Below are 18,096 nucleotides of genomic sequence, written 5' to 3'. Positions count from 1 at the left end.
ATTAAGGCCAGGCGTGGTGGCTCTTAGCACTCTGGGAGGCCAAGGCTGGTGGATTGCTCAAGGTCAGGAGTTTGAAACCAGCCTGAGGGAGATCCCGTCTCTACTAAAAATAGAAAGAAATTAATTGAACAACTAAAAATATATATACAAAAAAAAAATTAGCCGGGCATGGTGGCGCATGCCTGTAGTCCCAGCTACTTGGGAGGCTGAGGCAGGAGGATGGCTTGAGCCCAGGAGTTTGAGGTTGCTATGAGCGAGGCTGACGCCACGGCACTCACTCTAGCCTGGGCAACAAAGCTAGACTCTGTCTCAAAACAACAACAACAACAGAAAGAACCAAAGGTAACAGAGTAGCTTCTGCGGGAGGGTGGAGGGAGAACCAAAGGGACAGGGGACCCCTTAGAAACAGGTGCTCAGTGGGACTTTTGTTTCCGTTTTGGTTGAGGCCGCTGTGTTGGTGCGAAGCGCCCTTCTCTAGAGAGAGCCTAACACATCTGTCCAGTGAGGAAAGGGGAGACTTCCCCAAACCAGCCCGCTAACCCTTAGCCTGAAGGCTGAGCCCCGGGAGACTTGAAGATTACTGAGGAGAAAATAGAAGTTCAAGAATATTTTTGGAGAGATTTTTTTGCATAGCACATAGTAGGTGCTTAATCCATATTTAATGACTTATGCCGAGCACTCGTCTAGGTACCAGAGCCTCGAGGGTCTAAGGGTGATGACAGATAATAAGGAAGCAGATTTTTTTTTTTTGAGACAGAATCTCGCTCTGTTGCCCAGGGCTACAGTGCCCTGGCGTCAGCCTGGCTCACAGCAACCTCAGACTCCTGGGCTCACATGATCCTCCTGCCTCAGCCTACCAAGCGGCTGGGACTACAGGCATGTGCCACCATGCCCAGCTACTTTTTCTATTTTTAGTAGAGATGGGATCTCACTCTTGCCCAGGCTGGTCTCAAACTCCTGACCCGAGGCGATCCTCCTGCCTCGGTCTCGCAGAATGCTGGGATTATAGGCACAGCCACCACACCTGGCCAAGGAAGCAGATTTTAAAAAGAAACAGAATATTATGCTAAATGAAAGAAGCCAGATACAAAATGCCACGTATTTGATTCCATTTATATGAAATGTTCAGAGCAGGCAAATCCATAGAGACAGACAACAGAGGGATGATCGCCAGGGGAGTGAGTGCTGACAGGTACAGAGGTGCTTTTTGGGGTGATGGAAACGTTAGTGGTGATGGTTGCATGATACAGTGAGTATACGAAAAGCCACTGAATTGTACACTTTAAAATGGTGGTTTATGTTATGTGAATTATATTTCAATAATAACTTATTTTTTATTTTTATTGTTAGGGACAGGGTCTTGCTGTGTCGCCCAGGGTGCATGATCCCACTACTGATCAACATGGGAGTTTCGGCCTGCTCCGTTCCTGACCTGGGTCACGTCACTCCTCCTTAGGCAACCTGGTGGTCCTCCACTCCCAGGAGGTCACCACATTGATGCCGAACTCAGGGCAGACAGCTAATCAGCAGAGTGTGCGACAGCCCAGCACTCCTGGGCTCAAGCTATCCTCCTGCCTCAGCTGGGACTGCAGGTGCACGCCACCGAACCCGGCTCAATAGTAATTTTTTTTTTTTTTTTTTGAGACACAGTCTCACTTTATTGCCCAGGCTAGAGTGAGTGCTGTGGCATCAGTCTAGCTCACAGCAACCTCAAACTCCTGGCTCAAGCAATCCTCCTGCCTCAGCCTCCCAAGTAGCTGGGACTACAGGCATTCGCCACCATGCCCGGCTAATTTTTTGTATATATATATTAGTTGGCCAATTAATTTCTTTCTATTTATAGTAGAGACGGGGTCTCGCTTTTGCTCAGGCTGGTTTCGAACTCCTGACCTCGAGCAATCCGCCCACCTCGGCCTCCCAGAGAGCTAGGATTACAGGCGTGAGCCACCGCGCCCGGCCCAATAGTAATTTTTAAAACATTTTTTTACAAAGACCAAACAGGATAATTTCACATAATATGTGCCATGAAGACAAAATTGTGAAATGTTGGAAGAGACAGTAGCTGGTAGGGCCAGGAGGGGAAATGACCTCAGTCAGGGTGGTTGCTGAAGGCCCCTCTGAGAAAGTGACATTTGTGATGGGACCTGGATTATGACCGGGAGGTGACTATATGAACATCCAGAAGAAGACAGACAAAAGAACAGCAAGTATAAAGGTCCTGGGGCAGGGACAAGCTTGGTGTGTTCAAGGAGCAGGTAAGTGAGTTGGGGTGCAGGGGAACAGGTCCAAGAGGGGGTCAGAGACCCCTTCAGGGAAGGAAGCAGACCAAACAGGGCCTTGCAGACCACTAAGAGGAGTTTGGGTGTTGCTCACAGTAAAATGGGAGGTCACAAGAAATGAACATGATCTGATCCGTATGCTTCAAGAAGACTGCGTGGACTGCCATGTAAGATAAATGCAGCTGTGTACACATAATGTTTCAGTCAATCACTGACAGCGTAGATGTCCCATAAGATAACACCGCATTTTTACTGTACCTTTTCTATGTTAAATGGGAACAGATACACAGATACTCACATTGTGTTACCACTGCCTACAGTAGTCGATAGGTACAGTCACATGCTGTCCTTGCTGTCACTACTGTCACATGGAAGCAATTAGCTCTGCCCATCTAGGTTTGTGTAAGCACACTCCACCACGTTCCCACAATGACCAAATCTCCTAACGACATGTTTCTCAGAGCACATCCTGTCATTAAGCCAGGCATGACCGTTGTAGTTAAGCGAGGCATGACTGTCGCAGGCAGGAGAGAGTAGAAGCAGCAAATGTGAGTACAGCCCTTTGACACCATGCCTGTGACCAGCAACACCCAGCAACTGCCAGTCATAGCTTGCGAACTAGAGACATGCCTGTTCGCCATACTTATTCAAACACAGAAAGTCAGGCTGTGGCTATTTTGATATTTCTGTCTTGTTACTGCCTCACCTGTCTATTCTGTGAGTCACCCAGCACCACCGATTCTTCCTCCCCCGCCCTCACGCCCTTTGTGCTCTGCCCACCCGTCCCCACCCTACGACAGAAACTCTAGCGCCCAGGCTGCCCCTGGGCTTACCCTTTTACTTTCTCCCTTTTAAAAAAGATCCATTTCTTTCTTATTTTGCACCATATGTCATTTTGCAGAAAAAATGATAAAAAATATAAATGAGTGAAAGGAAAAATATACCCATGATCCACAATTCAGCAATAAAGATTATCAAAACAACATTTCAATATATGTTATTCGTGTCCTTTTTTATTTGGGGGGGCTTTGGATTTTACTAATATTTGTATCAAGGTCATACATGCACAGAAGTCGAAGAGTCAGATTTCCTAAAAACAGAAATCTCCACTTCACTCCCTCCTCTCATCTTCCTCTTCCCAAAGGCAACCACTTGCAGCTGGTTGTTTTGGTACTTAACTCCATGTCTTGGAATAACATGTGTCTATCGCCACTTCTTAATTTTTCAGTTTTTAGCAAAGTCTGCGTTCCCACTCTGGGTGATGAAAGTCTTTCCTTCCACACACCTGCCTACACAGGCATGCACACACCCTGCCTGCCTCCCGTCCTCTCAATATACTCACATGGTAATTTTGGTGCAGTCGAGATTTACTGTTATATTGACATTATTGTAACAACATAAATGCCATTCACAGCTGAGCTCCATGGTAAACCATAATGACCTTTGCTTTTCTGCAAAGATTCCCATTTTTCTTGGGTTAATTATTATCTCGTTCCAGCACCCATTCCACCCTGGCTTTGTTTTCTCAGTATTTGTCAACAGTTCAACTCCAAACTCTTTGCGAGTGTCCAAGTGTCTTCTTAACAACTTCCAATGCATCAGAAATTTTACTCATTTATCTTCTGTAAGAAACCTTGCTGGACTTTTCAGAGCTACTCACATCTGGACTGATTACCTCTCTGGTGCTCAGCTGTCATCCTGGGGTCTCCCTCAATCATCATCTAGGGACCCCAGTTGCCTTTCTCCTGTGCTGGGTTTCCATTTCCTGGATAATATGTCTTCTTCTTCCTTCCTTGATCCTCCTCCTTTTGGTGTAGCACAGCTTCTAGCAGCTCCTTGAGAAAGGATGTCTAGGAAGTAGACATTTTGAGACTTCCATATGCTGAAAATATTTCTCTTCTTTTCATTTTTTTTCATGATGGTTTGGCTGGGTATAAAATTCCAGGTCGGAAAGCATTTTCCTTCAGAATTTTGAAGGCATTGCTCCATCACCTTCTTCCTTCCAAGTTTTGGCTGAGAAGTCCAAAGTTATTTTGATGCTCTAAATGTGATCCCATTATTCTCTCTTTTGGAAGTTTGCAGGGTAACTGTTCTCAGTATTTTGAAGTTTTATGATGACGTTTCTGGCATGATCTGGAAGTCTGCTTCTCAAATAGGTTTTTAATCAATTTCCCTTATGTCAATGAAAAAGAACCCAAACTCTGTAAAGTAATTTAAAGAGGTTTATTCTGAACCGAATATGTGCAACCATGGCCCAGAGAGTCATGCCCAAGAAGCCTTGACCAAGTGGTCTCACTGTGGTTGGGTTACTGTTTGGTTTTATACATTTCAGGGAGACAGAAATTACATATAAAGTCATAAATCAATACATGGATGGGGTTCATTGGTTTGGCCCCAAAAGACAGGACATCTGAAAGTAGGCCATTACAGGTTATAGGTGGGTCTAAAGATTATTTGATTTTTAATTGGTTAAACAAAAATGAAGCTTTGTCTAAAGGATTGGAATGTTTTTAAGTTAAGATAAGGAAGTCTGGTAATCAGGAACAAGCCACTGGACATATACCCAGACACAAGTGATCTGTTAAGTAAATCAACGACCTGCAGGTGTGGTTTAAGCTTTGTCTTGCATCACCTTAGACCTGTTAATAAGTACAAAAGACATCTCCAAGAAGGAAGGGGGGCATGATAAAACACGTCTGACTTTGCTTCTCATGGCCAGCAAGTCAGCTGTAGGGTATTCTGGGGTCCCCTTGGCCAAGAGGGAGTCCATATAGTCAGCCGGAGGGGGGCCTTAGGATTTTACTTTTAGTTCACATTTATTATAACTTCCTGTCCACAACCACCACCCCCCGTTTCAATTTTACTTTCAGAGGCAGTGGGTGCCACCAGTTCCTAAGCCTTTTAAAATTTGGGGGAGTAAATCAAGTCGGGGGAAGCCCAACTGTTGGGTGAAGATTCTGTTTGCCTTCTACCCTACAAAATGATCTTACTGCTATCTCCTCTCCCATCCTCCAGTCTGTTAGGTCTGGAGCCGACAGGGAAACACGAAGCCTCGGGTGTAGTAAAATGCTGTTAATTTGAGCATCTGGGTGCAGATGGGTGGAGGCTGAAAAGAGAATCCACGAGAAGAAAGGGAGAGCCTTGGGTTTTACAGAGGGTTTTTCCAGGGCAGCGAGCAACTGGGCCAGAACAGCCACTGTAATAACTTCTTTTCAAACAGTCAATTTCTGGGACCCCTGCATCAGTCACATCCTGCAGAGAGAGGGAGGGATGGCTCTGTCCTTATGGGGCGGGGACAGGAATGCGGCGTTGCCACACTGTCTGTGGTCAAAGTTGGATTTACAACCTCCAAACTCTCCAGACTCCTGTGGCTATTATTTCACAGCCCTTATGATCACTATTTAAGTTTTCCATTAACCGCACTTCCTCCTATACATACTTTCCCACCCTAAGCAGGCCTAACACAGTCCTTGACAGTTTATGCCTTTAAAAAATAAACCCCTTTGGGCCGGACGGTGGCTCATGCCTGTAATCCTAGCACTCTGGGAGGCCATGGCAGGCGGATTTCTCAAGGTCAGGAGTTCAAAACCAGCCTGAGCAAGAGCAAGACCGCCATCTCTACTAAAATTAGAAAGAAATTAATTGGCCAACTAATATATATATATATATTTTTTTTTTAAAAAAAAAAATTAGCCGGGCATGGTGGTGCATGCCTGTAGTCCCAGCTACTCAGGAGGCTGAGGCAGGAGGATTGCTTGAGCCAAGGAGTTGGCAGTTGCTGTGAGCTAGGCTGATGCCACGGCACTCTAGCGAGGGCAACAGAGTGAGACTCTATCTAAAAAATAAATAAATAAACCCCTTTGTTGTCAATCTAGTGGGGCTTAGGGTATAGCAAAAGTAGAAGCACATGTTTGTTCTGCCATCTTTTCTCAAAAGCTCACTGATTAAGCTGAAAATGGCACTCTCTACCTCTGCTGACATCCCACTTCCTCCTCCCCCAGAGGGTCTGCCTGACTCACCTCTCCTTTCCCTGTGCCAACAATGAGGACTGCCCCACAGTAAGCACAGGGGATGTTTGTGAACAGGGTCGTCCTCAGAGGTGGTTACCAAATGTGATCACCCTAAGAAATTCCTGAAGTGAAAGTCCCAGTTTGCTTTGCCCGGATACAGAAGTGAAGAATTAAGACAGGAAAGTGAAAGCCGTCAATACAGGTGTGTTTTCCAGCATGTCGCCACTGTGGGCAGCTGGAGCTAATCCCCCTGGGGAGGTCCAGGAAACGGTTTAGAACATGCCCCTCAGACCTTCTAACTAAGGGCGAGGGGGGGTATTCACCCTCCAACTCCCTCCGGTCATTGGTTGGGGAGCAGTGACTCCCAGCACAGCTGGCTTGTGCTGTGCTGACAGGTAGCCTGTCTTCGTCTCGTTTTGCTGCTGTAACAGAATGCCTGAGACTCTATAAAGAAAAGAAATTTATTTCTCACAGTTTTTTGCTTGTTTTTAAATAGAGATGGGATCTTGCTCTTGCTCAAGCTGGTCTAGAACTCCTGAGCTCAAAGGGATCCTCTCTCCTTGGCCTCCCAGAGTGCTAGGATTACAGGCATGAGCCACCGCGCCTGGCCTACTTCTCATAGTTCTTGAGGCTGGGAAATCCAAGATTGAGGGACCAGTGTCTGGCAAGGGCCTTCTTGCCATGGCATCCCATGGCAGAAGTGCAAAGAGAGAAAGAGAGGCCAAGCGGACACAACTCATCCTTTCATAAGGAACTCACTCTCAAGACAACGGGCTCACCCTTACTATATGGCATTAATCCATGCACAAAGTCAAAGCCCTCACAGCCTAATCACCTCTTAAAGGCCCCACCTCTTCATACTGTTGCAGTGGGGATTAAGTTACCAATATATTCTTTCAGGGGGACACATTCCAACCATAGCAAGCCCTCAGGCAGAGTGTCACAGGTGTTCGCAGTAGGACCTTGCAAGAGTTATGAGCAGGGCCGGGCGCAGTGGCTCACGCCTATAATCCTAGCACTCTGGGAGGCTGAGGCGGGAGGATCCCTCAAGGTCAGGAGTTCGAAACCAGCCTGAGCAAGAGAGAGACCCCATCTCTACTAAAAATAGAAATTAATTGGCCAACTAAAAGTATATAGAAAAAATTGGCCGGGCATGGTGGCGCATGCCTGTAGTCCCAGCTACTCGTGAGGCTGAGGCAGAAGGATTGCTTGCGCCCAGGAGTTTGAGGTTGCTGTGAGCTAGGCTGACACCACGACACTCTAGCCCAGGCAACAGAGTGAGACTCTGTCTCAAAAAATAAAAAAAAAAAAAAGAGTTATGAGCAGATACTAGAGTCTGCTATGTGGGTAGAAAGACAAGTGGAAATCCATATTCCCAGCCCTGCAGCTGATACCCAGTATGTCTGTGGTAGGGCTGGAATCTGTTTTTCACCAACTCTCTCAGGCATATCTGTTGCACCTGACTCCATTGAATTCTATGAGCCCAACTTTTTAATTTCTGCCTAGAAATTCTAATGTCTGCTACCTGCTAAGTGGCCAAGGCTAGATTAAAACATTAAGAGTCCCTAGGCATTGAAGAAATTATGCCCATTCTCTTCCACATGTAAATCAATATGAAACAATACTAAATGGCAAAAGTAAATGAAGGGGCCGGGCGCGGTGGCTCACGCCTGTAATCCTAGCTCTCTGGGAGGCCGAGGCGGGCGGATTGCTCAAGGTCAGGAGTTCGAAACCAGCCTGAGCAAGAGCGAGACCCCGTCTCTACTATAAATAGAAAGAAATTAATTGGCCAACTGATATATATATAAAAAAAAAAAAAAATTAGCCGGGCATGGTGGCGCATGCCTGTAGTCCCAGCTACTCGGGAGGCTGAGGCAATAAGATAAAAAAAAAAAAAAAAAAAAAAAAAAGTAAATGAAGGGAAGTCCAACCGATCTTATATTTTTCCTATATGTGTGGGTGAAAGAATGACTCTCCAAAGACGTCCGTGTGCTAATCTCTGGCTGCCGTGAACATGTCCCGCTCCATGGCAAGGATGGATTAAGGTTGCAGATGGAATTAGGTTGCTAATCAGCTGACTTTGAGATGAGGAGATTATTCTGATTATCTGGGTGGTTCTAACGTAATCTCAAGGGTCCTTATAAAGAAAAGAGGAAGGCAAGAGGGTCAGAGTCAGAAGCAGAGGGTGGGGCGATTCTGTCCCTGGCTGTAAGGATGGAGAATGGGCCAGAAGCCATGGAACGTGGCAGCCACTAGCAGCCGGAAAAGGCAAGAAAATGGATTCTCCTACAGGGCTTCCAGAAGGAATGCAGTGCTGCCAACACCTTGACTTTAGCCCAGGGACACTTCTAACCTACAGAACTAAAAGTATTTAATAATAAATTTGTGTTGTTTTAGGCCAATTCCTTGCCATAAATCTCTTAATGTATATCTCCTACTAGTTCTACTTCTCTGATTGAACCCTGACTGATGATATACATAGGAACCACTTTGATTCCCTGTTTAACGAAAGTATGAAATATCAAATTCTTTTAAAAGTTTTTGTTTGGGCCCATTTTATGGACAGCTTCAGCATTTTCTGAGCTTTGGGAAAATAGTGATGAATAAGACTTCAAGTTTCTGTAAAATTGGGCTAATAGCAGTACTTACCTCATAGGGTTATTATGAGGATTAAATAAATGAGTGAACATAATGCACTTTGAATAATGCCTAGTACAAAGTAAGTGTTCGAGAAACTTTGGAAGAAAAAAAAGACTGAAGCAAGCCAGGAAAGAGATAAGATCCTTGCTTTTAGGGAGCTTATATGCTAAATATAAATGGGTGATAAACTCAAGGAAGAAGGAAAGAAGAAAGGAAAGGAGGGTGGAGAGGAAGAAGGGAAAAAATAACTGATAGCGACAAGTGTTTCAGAGACACTTATTTATGTTTAAGGCTTTATGTTGCATTCACAGCCCGTGGCCAAATCCAGCCTGCCACCTGTTTTCATATGGCCCATGAGCTAAGAATGGCTTTACATTTTTAAATGGTTGAAAAAAAATCCAAAGAAGAATAATATTTATGATATGTAAAAAATAATATGAAGCTGGGAGTGATGGCAAGTGCCTGTATCCCAGCTACTCAGGAAGCCGAGGTGGGAGGATCATTTAAGCCCAGGAGTTCAAGGTTGCAGTGTATTAGGATTGGGCCTGTGAATAGCCACGGTACTCCAGCCTCAGCAGCACAGCGAAACCCTCTCTCTAAAAAAGAAAAGAAGACTCTGGGAGGCCAAGGCAAAAGAGTCGTTTGAGCATAGGAGTTCGAGGCCAGCCTGAAGAAGAGTGAGACCCCTGTCTCTACCAAAAATAGAAACAATTAGGTTGGTGGCACACACCTGCAGTCCCAACTACTCGGGAGGCTAAGGCAGGAGAATCACTTGAGCTCAGGATTTTGAGGTTGCAGTCAGCTATGATCATGCCATTGCACTCTAGCCAGGGTGACAGAGCAAGACTCTGTCTCAAAAAAAAAAAAAAGAAAAGAAGAAGAAGAAGAAGAAGATAAAAGAACATGAAATTCAATTTTAAATATCCATCAACTTTACAGAGGCAAAGTGCAGTGACTCACGCCTGTAATCCTAGTACTAGCAATCTGGGAGGCTGAGGTGGGAGGACTGCTTGAGCTCAGGAGTTTGAGACCAGCCTGAGCAAGAGAGAGATCCCGTCTCTACTAAAAATAGAAAAAATTAGTCAGGTGTGGTGGCACATGCCTGTAGTCCCAGCTACTCGGGAGGCTGAGCCCAGAGGATCCCTTGAGCCCAGGAGTTTGAGGTCGCTGTGAGCTAGGCTGATGCCGTGGCACTCTAGCCCAGGTAACAGAGCAAGACTCTGTCTCAAAAAAACAAAAAAAGTTTTACTGGAACATAGCTATGCTTATGTATATCGTCTACGCTACTTGCACACTACAGAGTTGAGTTGCTGCTATGAAGATCATAAGGCCCATGAAACCTACACTATTTACTGTCTGACTCTTTGCAGAAAAAGGTTGCCAATCTATTCTTTAGACTGAGCAGTCAGGGAGGGCTTCCCTGAAGAGGTGACATTTAAGCTGAGATCTGAATAACAAGGAGGAGGAAGACTGGATAAGGAGGAAAGCAAAGCTGTCCAGGCAGAGGGGACAGAGAACAAAGGCAGGACCTTTCTCTCTAACTCTTCTAAAGAGAGGCTCTGTCAAAAAATGTGATAAGGTCCTGTGGCTCTAAGGGTGCTGTGGCTTCTCAGGGTCACATAACCTGTAGGTGCCAAGCAGGGCTTGGTATCCAGGACTGCCTGGCACCAGAACTTGCGCTGCCTCTTCTCAGCCTGGCACGGAACAGGAGCCCAGGAACTACATGTTGAGTGGCTTTATTTGCCTTCCTGGGACAATGACTGGAATTTTAGACTCATTCCCAGGAATAGGTTAGAAGAGCCACGACTCACCACGGGCCTGACAGCAAGTGCTCTATAGACTCAGGGTTGGCGGCAGGTCTCGGTGGGGCCAGAGGGGGCCACGGTTGGGAGCCTCATGACCATCACAAAGCCCTGACCTGGCCTCGATTGGAGAATCTGTGGCAAGGGCAGTGGGTGGGACAGTGGGTAGAGAGGAGCAGGCCTCCCTGAATCTGGCTGGGAGGGATTTATTGGCACTGGTAAAAGAGTGTTAACCAGTGTGGCCAGAGAGAACCCAGCTCTTAATCCTTTGTGGGCCACTTCATTCCCGCCAGGCTCTGTGCTAAAGGAGGAAACTGTCAGCCCATTTTAGAGCCAGAGAAGTTAAGGCAGTGGAGGACAACGGGGCTATTGATTAAAAATGCAGCACTGTGTTTGAATGCCAGCTTCATCATTTGCTAGCTGTGTTACTGCAGGCAAGTGGCTTGACTTCTTTGTGCTTGTTTATGGATAATGAGAGCATCTGCCTCAAAGATATGTAAGGAATTAAGGAAATGGTAGCCCAATGCCACACCTACAGGAAAGACTCAATAAACATGGGCAGATCCTAATGACATTCTCTCAGTTAGCTTTGACAACAGTCCTAAGCAGTCTTGGAGGATGGGTACAATGAGCACTATCTGGGTGATGGGCACACTTTTAACCCCAACTGGAGCACTACAAGAGCAATCCATATAACCAAAAACATTTGTATTCCCATCATACTTTGAAATTAAAAGAAGAAAGTTTGAGCCAGACAGATCTCTTCTCCACCCAATTCTTCAGGGCCAAAGCCATGACATCATCCTTGACCACTCTCTTATATGCCATAGACCATTAGCAAACCCTGCTTTCAATATGCACCCAGAGTCCAACCCTTCCTGCTACCTCCAGGGTATCACCTTCATCCACACTGCCACCAGCTCTTGACTGGATTATTGCAAAGACCTCCCAACTGGTCTTGGGGCTTCCATCCTCACCCTCCTGCCCCCAGGCAACTGTCCACAAGCAGCAAAGCTCATGTCACTTCTCAATCCCAAACCCTTCTATGACTTCCTAACATACCTACTTTTAACAAATACATTTATTTATTTATTCAACAATTACTTATTGAGTGTCTACTATGTGCCAGGTACTGTTCTAGGCATTGGAGATACAATGGAAAACAAAATAAAAAATCTCTGCATTCATGAAATTTCCATTCTTGCAGAGAGAGTAGACAACAAACAAATATTTTAGGTGTCTTGTGGAAAAACAATTCAGAGAAGGTGGTGGCCTTGGATTTTAAGTAGGGTGGTCACGGAAGCCTAACACACAAGGTAAGAGTTAAATAAAAGCCTTAAACAAAAGCCATAAAACAAAAGGGTTAAACAAACGTGGGAAAGGAGGAGCCAAAGGGCTACCTAGGAAGAAAGCATTCTAGACAAATAATCAGTGAGTGCAAAGGTGGAAATGTTCCTGGTGTATTTGGGGCACAACAGGAAGCCACTGTGATGATTTTGGAAAGGGGGGGCGGGGAGGGAGGAGGATAGCTCTTCCTCGGAGAAGAGAAGGGGGTGGTGTGAATCCTGTAGGTTCTCCAAGGTTTTTTTCTCTGATGGAGACTGGAAGCCACTGGAGGTTCTGAGTAGAGAAGTGACTGGAGTTTTAAAGGATCACACTGGGTGTGGAAGACTGTCAGGAACAACAGCAGAGTCATAGAGACTATTCAGGGACTGCTGCGACTATCCAGATGAGATACAGTGGCTTGGATCAGGAAGGCAGGTAGCGGCAGGGGAGGTCCATCAGATCCAAAGGCCTTACAGTAAGATGCTGGCCCTCCTATGGGGTCCCTCCTAGCCCTCCAACCTCACCTTGTTCCTTCTGGCATCCCCAACCCCACAGGCACATAGAAGACATCTATTAAGTATTTGTTGAATCAATGAACAAATTACAAATGATCTATCCCTAGATCAGCATCTATTTTAATGCTAGGCATATAGTTCGAACTCCGTAAATGTTTACAGATGGAATACTGAACAATCCTGCAAAGCCCAGGGGGTTACTACTCTCTACAGCTGAGAGAAACTGAGGCTCAGACTAATTAAGTTTTCCCCCTGGGGTCCCTCAGCACAGTGGGGCATCCTTCCTTCCCAACCCTTAGCGAAGTGGGCACTGGGTGTAAAGTGTTTGTCCTCAGGGTGAGTCACAGTGACCACGCAGGGGTTTCCCCAAAACGTTCCCGCCCTGTGGTGGGGAAAAGCCAGGATCTTTTGGGGCCCAGAAGATCATGTGGCCAAAGCCGGACACACATCCTGAAAGTCACTCCAGAGCGGGGGTGGATCCTCCCACGCACCTCCTCCCACCCTCGGGCCACTGAGACGAAGAGACAGAGGGCCGCCCTCGCGCGGCCGAAGCCCCGCCCCCCACGCGCCCAGCCGCCCGCGCACCCGCCCCTCCAGCGGAAGCCGGAAGCAAAAGCGGGCCCTGCTAGTCCCGTGGCTCTGAACTCGGTGGTCTTGGAGGCTCCGCAGGATGGGGGAGAAGATGGCGGAAGAGGAGTGAGTGGGCTTTTCCGGGGCGGCGGAGGCGGCAGGGCTGGGCTCCGGCGGGTGACAGCGAGCGCCTCAAGCCGCCCTCCGGCCCCGGAAGGCGGAGCTCCCTGTGCCAGTTGGCCAGGACTGACGATGCCGGTGCCTACGAGGAGGGCGGGATGGGCGGGCCTGGACCCAGGCGGGCCCTGCGTTCTTCTAGAGGTTGTTCCCTCGAGCTGGCATCGGCCGCCCAGCGCAGGCCCGGAGAGACGTCTTGCGGAAACTGCAACCCGTATTTCATTTTCCCAGTCTTCGGTTATCTGATCATTACTGATCGCGCTGCTCCGCCTATTCCAGGAAGTCGTCCGGGTCCCCCACACCCACCCACTGCTTAGCCAGTCGCCTCCTGCTCTGTATTGATCATTTTTTATGTCTGTTTCTCCACTAAGTTTCTTTCATTCATTAACTGTTGGCCGTCTACTCAATTTCAGGCCCTGGACACATGATAATAAAGGAGGCCAACCAGGAGCCCCCATCAGGGAGCTTCCATTCTAGTGGGAATAGACCATAGATAGACAAAGTGGTTTTAGATGAGTGCTCCGAAGGAAATGGAATAGTGTTAGGGTGGGGAAGGCTACTCAGGAAAAAGTGACAGTCGGTTGAAATTTGAATGACCTGAAGGAGGGATAGAAGAGGCGACATCAAGTTCAAAAGGCCTGAGTCAAAAAAGGGTTTAGTGCTTTTGAGCGACAAAAGGAAAGGCAGGGTTGTTGTAGCCAGCGAGAATGGTATGGGGTCTGTATCCTCCAGGTACTTCTGGACAAGGACAACTGTTACGTTCATTTACATACCTGCAGGGTACATTCTTTTGTATGTTATTGATGCCCTATCCCTGTTTGTAGAATGAGTGGAGATTAACAAGGAACCCTTTGGTTGATACTGGACTCCCTCACCTGATAACATTTCAGACATGTTTCTTGGCCAGCCAGGTTTGGGGGCGGAGACATTGCATGTAGTCACCTTATTTATTGAGCATCTGGCTTGTTCCAGACACTAAATTGGGCCTCAGCAATACAAAGCACAAGAGATAGCATGGCCCAGTGGCTTGAAGTTTGGATTTGAAGCTTGATTCTGCCACTGACTGAGATGTTGGCCAAATTATGCAAACTCTCTGAGCCTGAGTTATTCGTGGTTAAAAAAAAGAAAAGTAATAGTACCCTTCTCCAGCATGTTATGCCTATTAAATAAGAGGTGGTGTGTTAATCTGGTGCCTAGAATGAAGCAGTGTGCAATAAATATTAACTGTTAGAATCACAGTTACAATTATTATTGTATCAATATTGCACTAGCTCACAATCCCAGCACAATATGAGGAGAGAGCTGTGGGAATGAAAGCAGTGGGGTAGGTAAATTGGGGTGTGGGATATTACAGAGGAGGTAATATTCAAACCTTTTGAAATTTGAGAAGGATTTTATAAGGTATGGTAGGACATTCCGACCAGATTAACCACTAGGCGAATTCAGGGACCTTCTTCAACTTGAGGAAATAATCTAAGGAAAAGAATATAAATGGAGAAATAAGTAAACAGAGTCAGGCCCTGGAACATGATGAAACTCCAGTTTGCCTGCCTTTAAATCTCCCTTTAAATGTCAGGAGAGCAGGCAGCATTTTGTTTCTACACCAGACCTGATTCCCCCTTGTCCTTGTCCTCTAAGTGACTGTATTCAAAAGCACCTGAGGCCACTGGCACCCTCGTGCTGTGCAGGCAGGCGTTTTCTTAATAAGTTTTCCTCTGAGGTCTACCTGTGAGTTGCAAGACTTGCAAATCCTATAAAGCTCTTTCCCAGCTTCCTTTTCTGGTTTAAGGTGTGTGTATTGATACTTTGGGCCCTTTTTTTCTTTATCTAATTCTTCTTTTTATGTCCTCCAGTAGGTTCCCCAATACAACTCATGAGGGTTTCAATGTCACCCTCCACACCACACTGATTGTCACGACGAAACTGGTGCTGCCAACCCCTGCCAAGCCCATCCTCCCTGTGCAGACTGGGGAGCAGGCACAGCAAGAGGAGCAGTCAAGCGGCATGACCATCTTCTTCAGCCTCCTCGTCCTGGGTGAATATGAGACACTGTTGGCTGCCGTCCCCTGCCTTCTTGAGTATCTGTGTGCTCTGTGTGCTTAACCCTGTCGTCCCTGTTTCCTTTGTCTAGTCTTCTTCCTATTTGGTTTTCACTTCAAACACAGGGAGAAAATGATTAGTTCGTAACATCTCAGCAGGATACTCCCCACCCCCCCTTTTTTTTATGAAATCATGCCACTTAGCAATTCTGACTAGGTCTTAATGTAATATCTTAGATGCCTTTGAAAGAAAGAACTAAAGAATCTTTGACCTAGAAAGAATCTTGATCATCTAGTTTAGTGGATTTCAAATTCTGCTCATACAGGTGTGTGTGTGTGTGTGTGTGTGTGTGTGTGTGTGTAGGTGGTGGCAGGAGGTAGGGGGAGTCAAATAGGAGGGCGTCCAACCTCCTGACCCTAGCTTCAGCCAGAGCAGCATTTTATTTTTCTTTTTAGACAAGGTCTTACTCTGTCATCCAGGCTGGAGTGCAGGGGTCTCTTTGTTGCTCACTGCACTCTCAAACTTCTGGGCTCAAGCGATCCTCGTGCCTCAGCCTCCTGAGTAGCTGGGACTACAGGCTTGTGCTACCACACTTGGCTAATTTTTCTATTTTTTTATAGAGTTGGGGTCTTGCTCCTATTCAAGCTGGTTTTGAACTCCTGGCCTCAAGCAATCCTCCTGCCTCAGTCTTCCAAAGTGCTAGTATTACAGGCATGGGCCACTGTGCCTGGCCTATAGCAGCATTTTGTCTATTATATTTATCAGGCTTCCATGTAAAATTTTATTTATTAAAGGTTTTGCTGCTGAGTAAAAGAGCCCCACCGCCCTGTTTTCTTAAACCTCTATCCTCATTAACTGTCATCATGGCTTTTGCCATAGCTATGTGTCACCTGCACTGTTATTATGTAATATTTCTGTTTAAATGGATTAACTATCAAATTTAAAATCTCATTTTATTCAATCTCCTCCTTTAATGGGTAAGGAAATTTAGACCCAGAGAGGTCACATGATGGACATATTTGGATGGTGGGAGACTAGAGTCTGATATCCAGGTTTTCAGATATTAGTTAAGAGGTTTCGATAAAAGGCAAAAACTGAAATGCCTCCCAGAGGCAGTAGACAGTAGACAACTGTTTTAGACAAAAGAAAGCCCGTTGAAACTACACAGCTGATTTTGATTAGCTGACTAAGGAAGAAATAGCTTAGAGTTTGACCCAAGTCCAAACTCTTGTTTGAAAGTGAAGTTGGCACGTTTACATTTTCTGCTTTTCTTTAATGATACCAAAGTCTTATTTCTAATGAGATCTTTTCAGAAGGTTGAAAGGTGGAACTAGTGTCCATTAGGACTGTTTTTTGAGGAAAAGAATAACTTCTTTCATGTTTATATTCATACTCTGGTAAGTGGTTAAAGGATTTTAATAATATAGTGATTTTATTTGTAATCCTAGGACTCATCCTTGCCTTTCATAGACTTTTAGAAACCTTTAAACCAAATACTGAAAAAGTACACATACCAGAAGTGTACCATGTCCCATATAGATATCATACACCCTGGTCATTTTTTTACCCTATAAATATAGTTGAATTCTATTTCTGAGAGATTACTTCAATAATCAAGGATTCTTTTTTAGTTTTTTTCCATTTTCTTTTGTTATAGTTGTTGACTACAAAGAGGAAAAGCAGTTCTTGATTAAGAAATCTTTAGTAGCTAAAGTCTTCCTTTAGCATTAAAGCATATTAATCTATTTACATTGTTGTCAGCTTGGTATGTTAAAGAATATAAAAGGCAGGCCTGGAAAAAAGTCTTGTAATCACTTATTTAAAGGGAGGTTGAAAAGTATAATAAGTAAGACTTTCAAAAAACTTTCAGGATGTGGAACATTTAAGATTAGCTGTGCCAGAGAGCACAAAACAAGTTTCTATAATGTGCTTTTAAAACTAGACAAAATCCTGCCCAGCATTATATCTTGGGACCAGAAAGGGCTGAACTGTATTTAATAGTGCTGTATATTTTTCTTGGATTTAATTCTCTTCAAACAGATTATAAAGCTAGATTATAGAGTCACACTAATGTTAGGTGGGTTTTGTTTTCACCTAATCAGATTCTTTTTTTTTTGAGACAGAGTCTCACTCTACTCTGTTGCCCGGGCTAGAGTGCCCTGGCATCAGCCTAGCTCACAGCAACCTCAAACTCCTGGGCTCAAGCTATCCTCCTGTCTCAGCCTCCTGAGTAGCTGGGACTATAGGCATGTGCCACCACACCCGGCTAATTTTTTCTATATATTTTTAGTTGGCCAATTAATTTCTTTCTACTTTTAATAAAGACAGGGTCTCAGTCTTGCTCAGGCTGGTTTTGAACTCCTGACCTTGAGCAATCCACCTGCCTCAGCCTCCCAGAGTGCTAAGAGTGCTAGGATTATAGTTGTGAGCCACTGCCTGGCCCATTTTCACCTAATTAGATTCTTGATAGTTTATAAGTTGGTATCTCCACCTATGTGAAATTTTTTCTTTTTTTATAGAAAGAATTTCTTTCTGGTTTTTATATCTACCTCATTTTTTATTGTAGGAAGATACACATAACAAAATTTACCACTTTAACCATTGCAAAGTATGTAACTCACACACTTTGGCATTTAGTACATTCACAATGTACAGTTGTGTGACCATCACTACTGTCTAGTTTCAGAACATTTTCATCACCCCAAAAGGAAAGCATTAAAAGTAGTCACATCTTTAG

General features: G+C 45.3%; 1 protein-coding gene across 4 annotated transcripts in view; it reads left to right on the top strand.

Moving 5' to 3' along the window:
* The first annotated feature begins 13,152 nt into the window (after positions 1-13,152).
* The window catches only part of SLC9A8 (solute carrier family 9 member A8), a 71,368-nt gene continuing 66,424 nt past the window's right edge, over positions 13,153-18,096 (top strand). For 2 of the 4 annotated variants that reach the window (XM_076010881.1, XM_012766167.3), the window contains exons 1-2: positions 13,153-13,268; positions 15,176-15,354. In XM_076010881.1, the coding sequence (XP_075866996.1) occupies positions 13,243-13,268; positions 15,176-15,354 (205 nt within the window). In that variant the 5' untranslated portion in view covers positions 13,153-13,242. Of the gene's footprint in view, positions 13,269-15,172; positions 15,355-18,096 lie in introns of all 4 variants that reach the window. The other 2 variants (XM_076010880.1, XM_012766166.2) reach the window with 1 other exon arrangement.

Source organism: Microcebus murinus, chromosome 16 (assembly GCF_040939455.1).
Source record: "Microcebus murinus isolate Inina chromosome 16, M.murinus_Inina_mat1.0, whole genome shotgun sequence".
NCBI lineage: Eukaryota > Metazoa > Chordata > Mammalia > Primates > Cheirogaleidae > Microcebus > Microcebus murinus.
The sequence above is the reverse complement of the archived record's forward strand: the minus strand, read 5'-3'. Positions and strand labels throughout refer to the sequence as shown.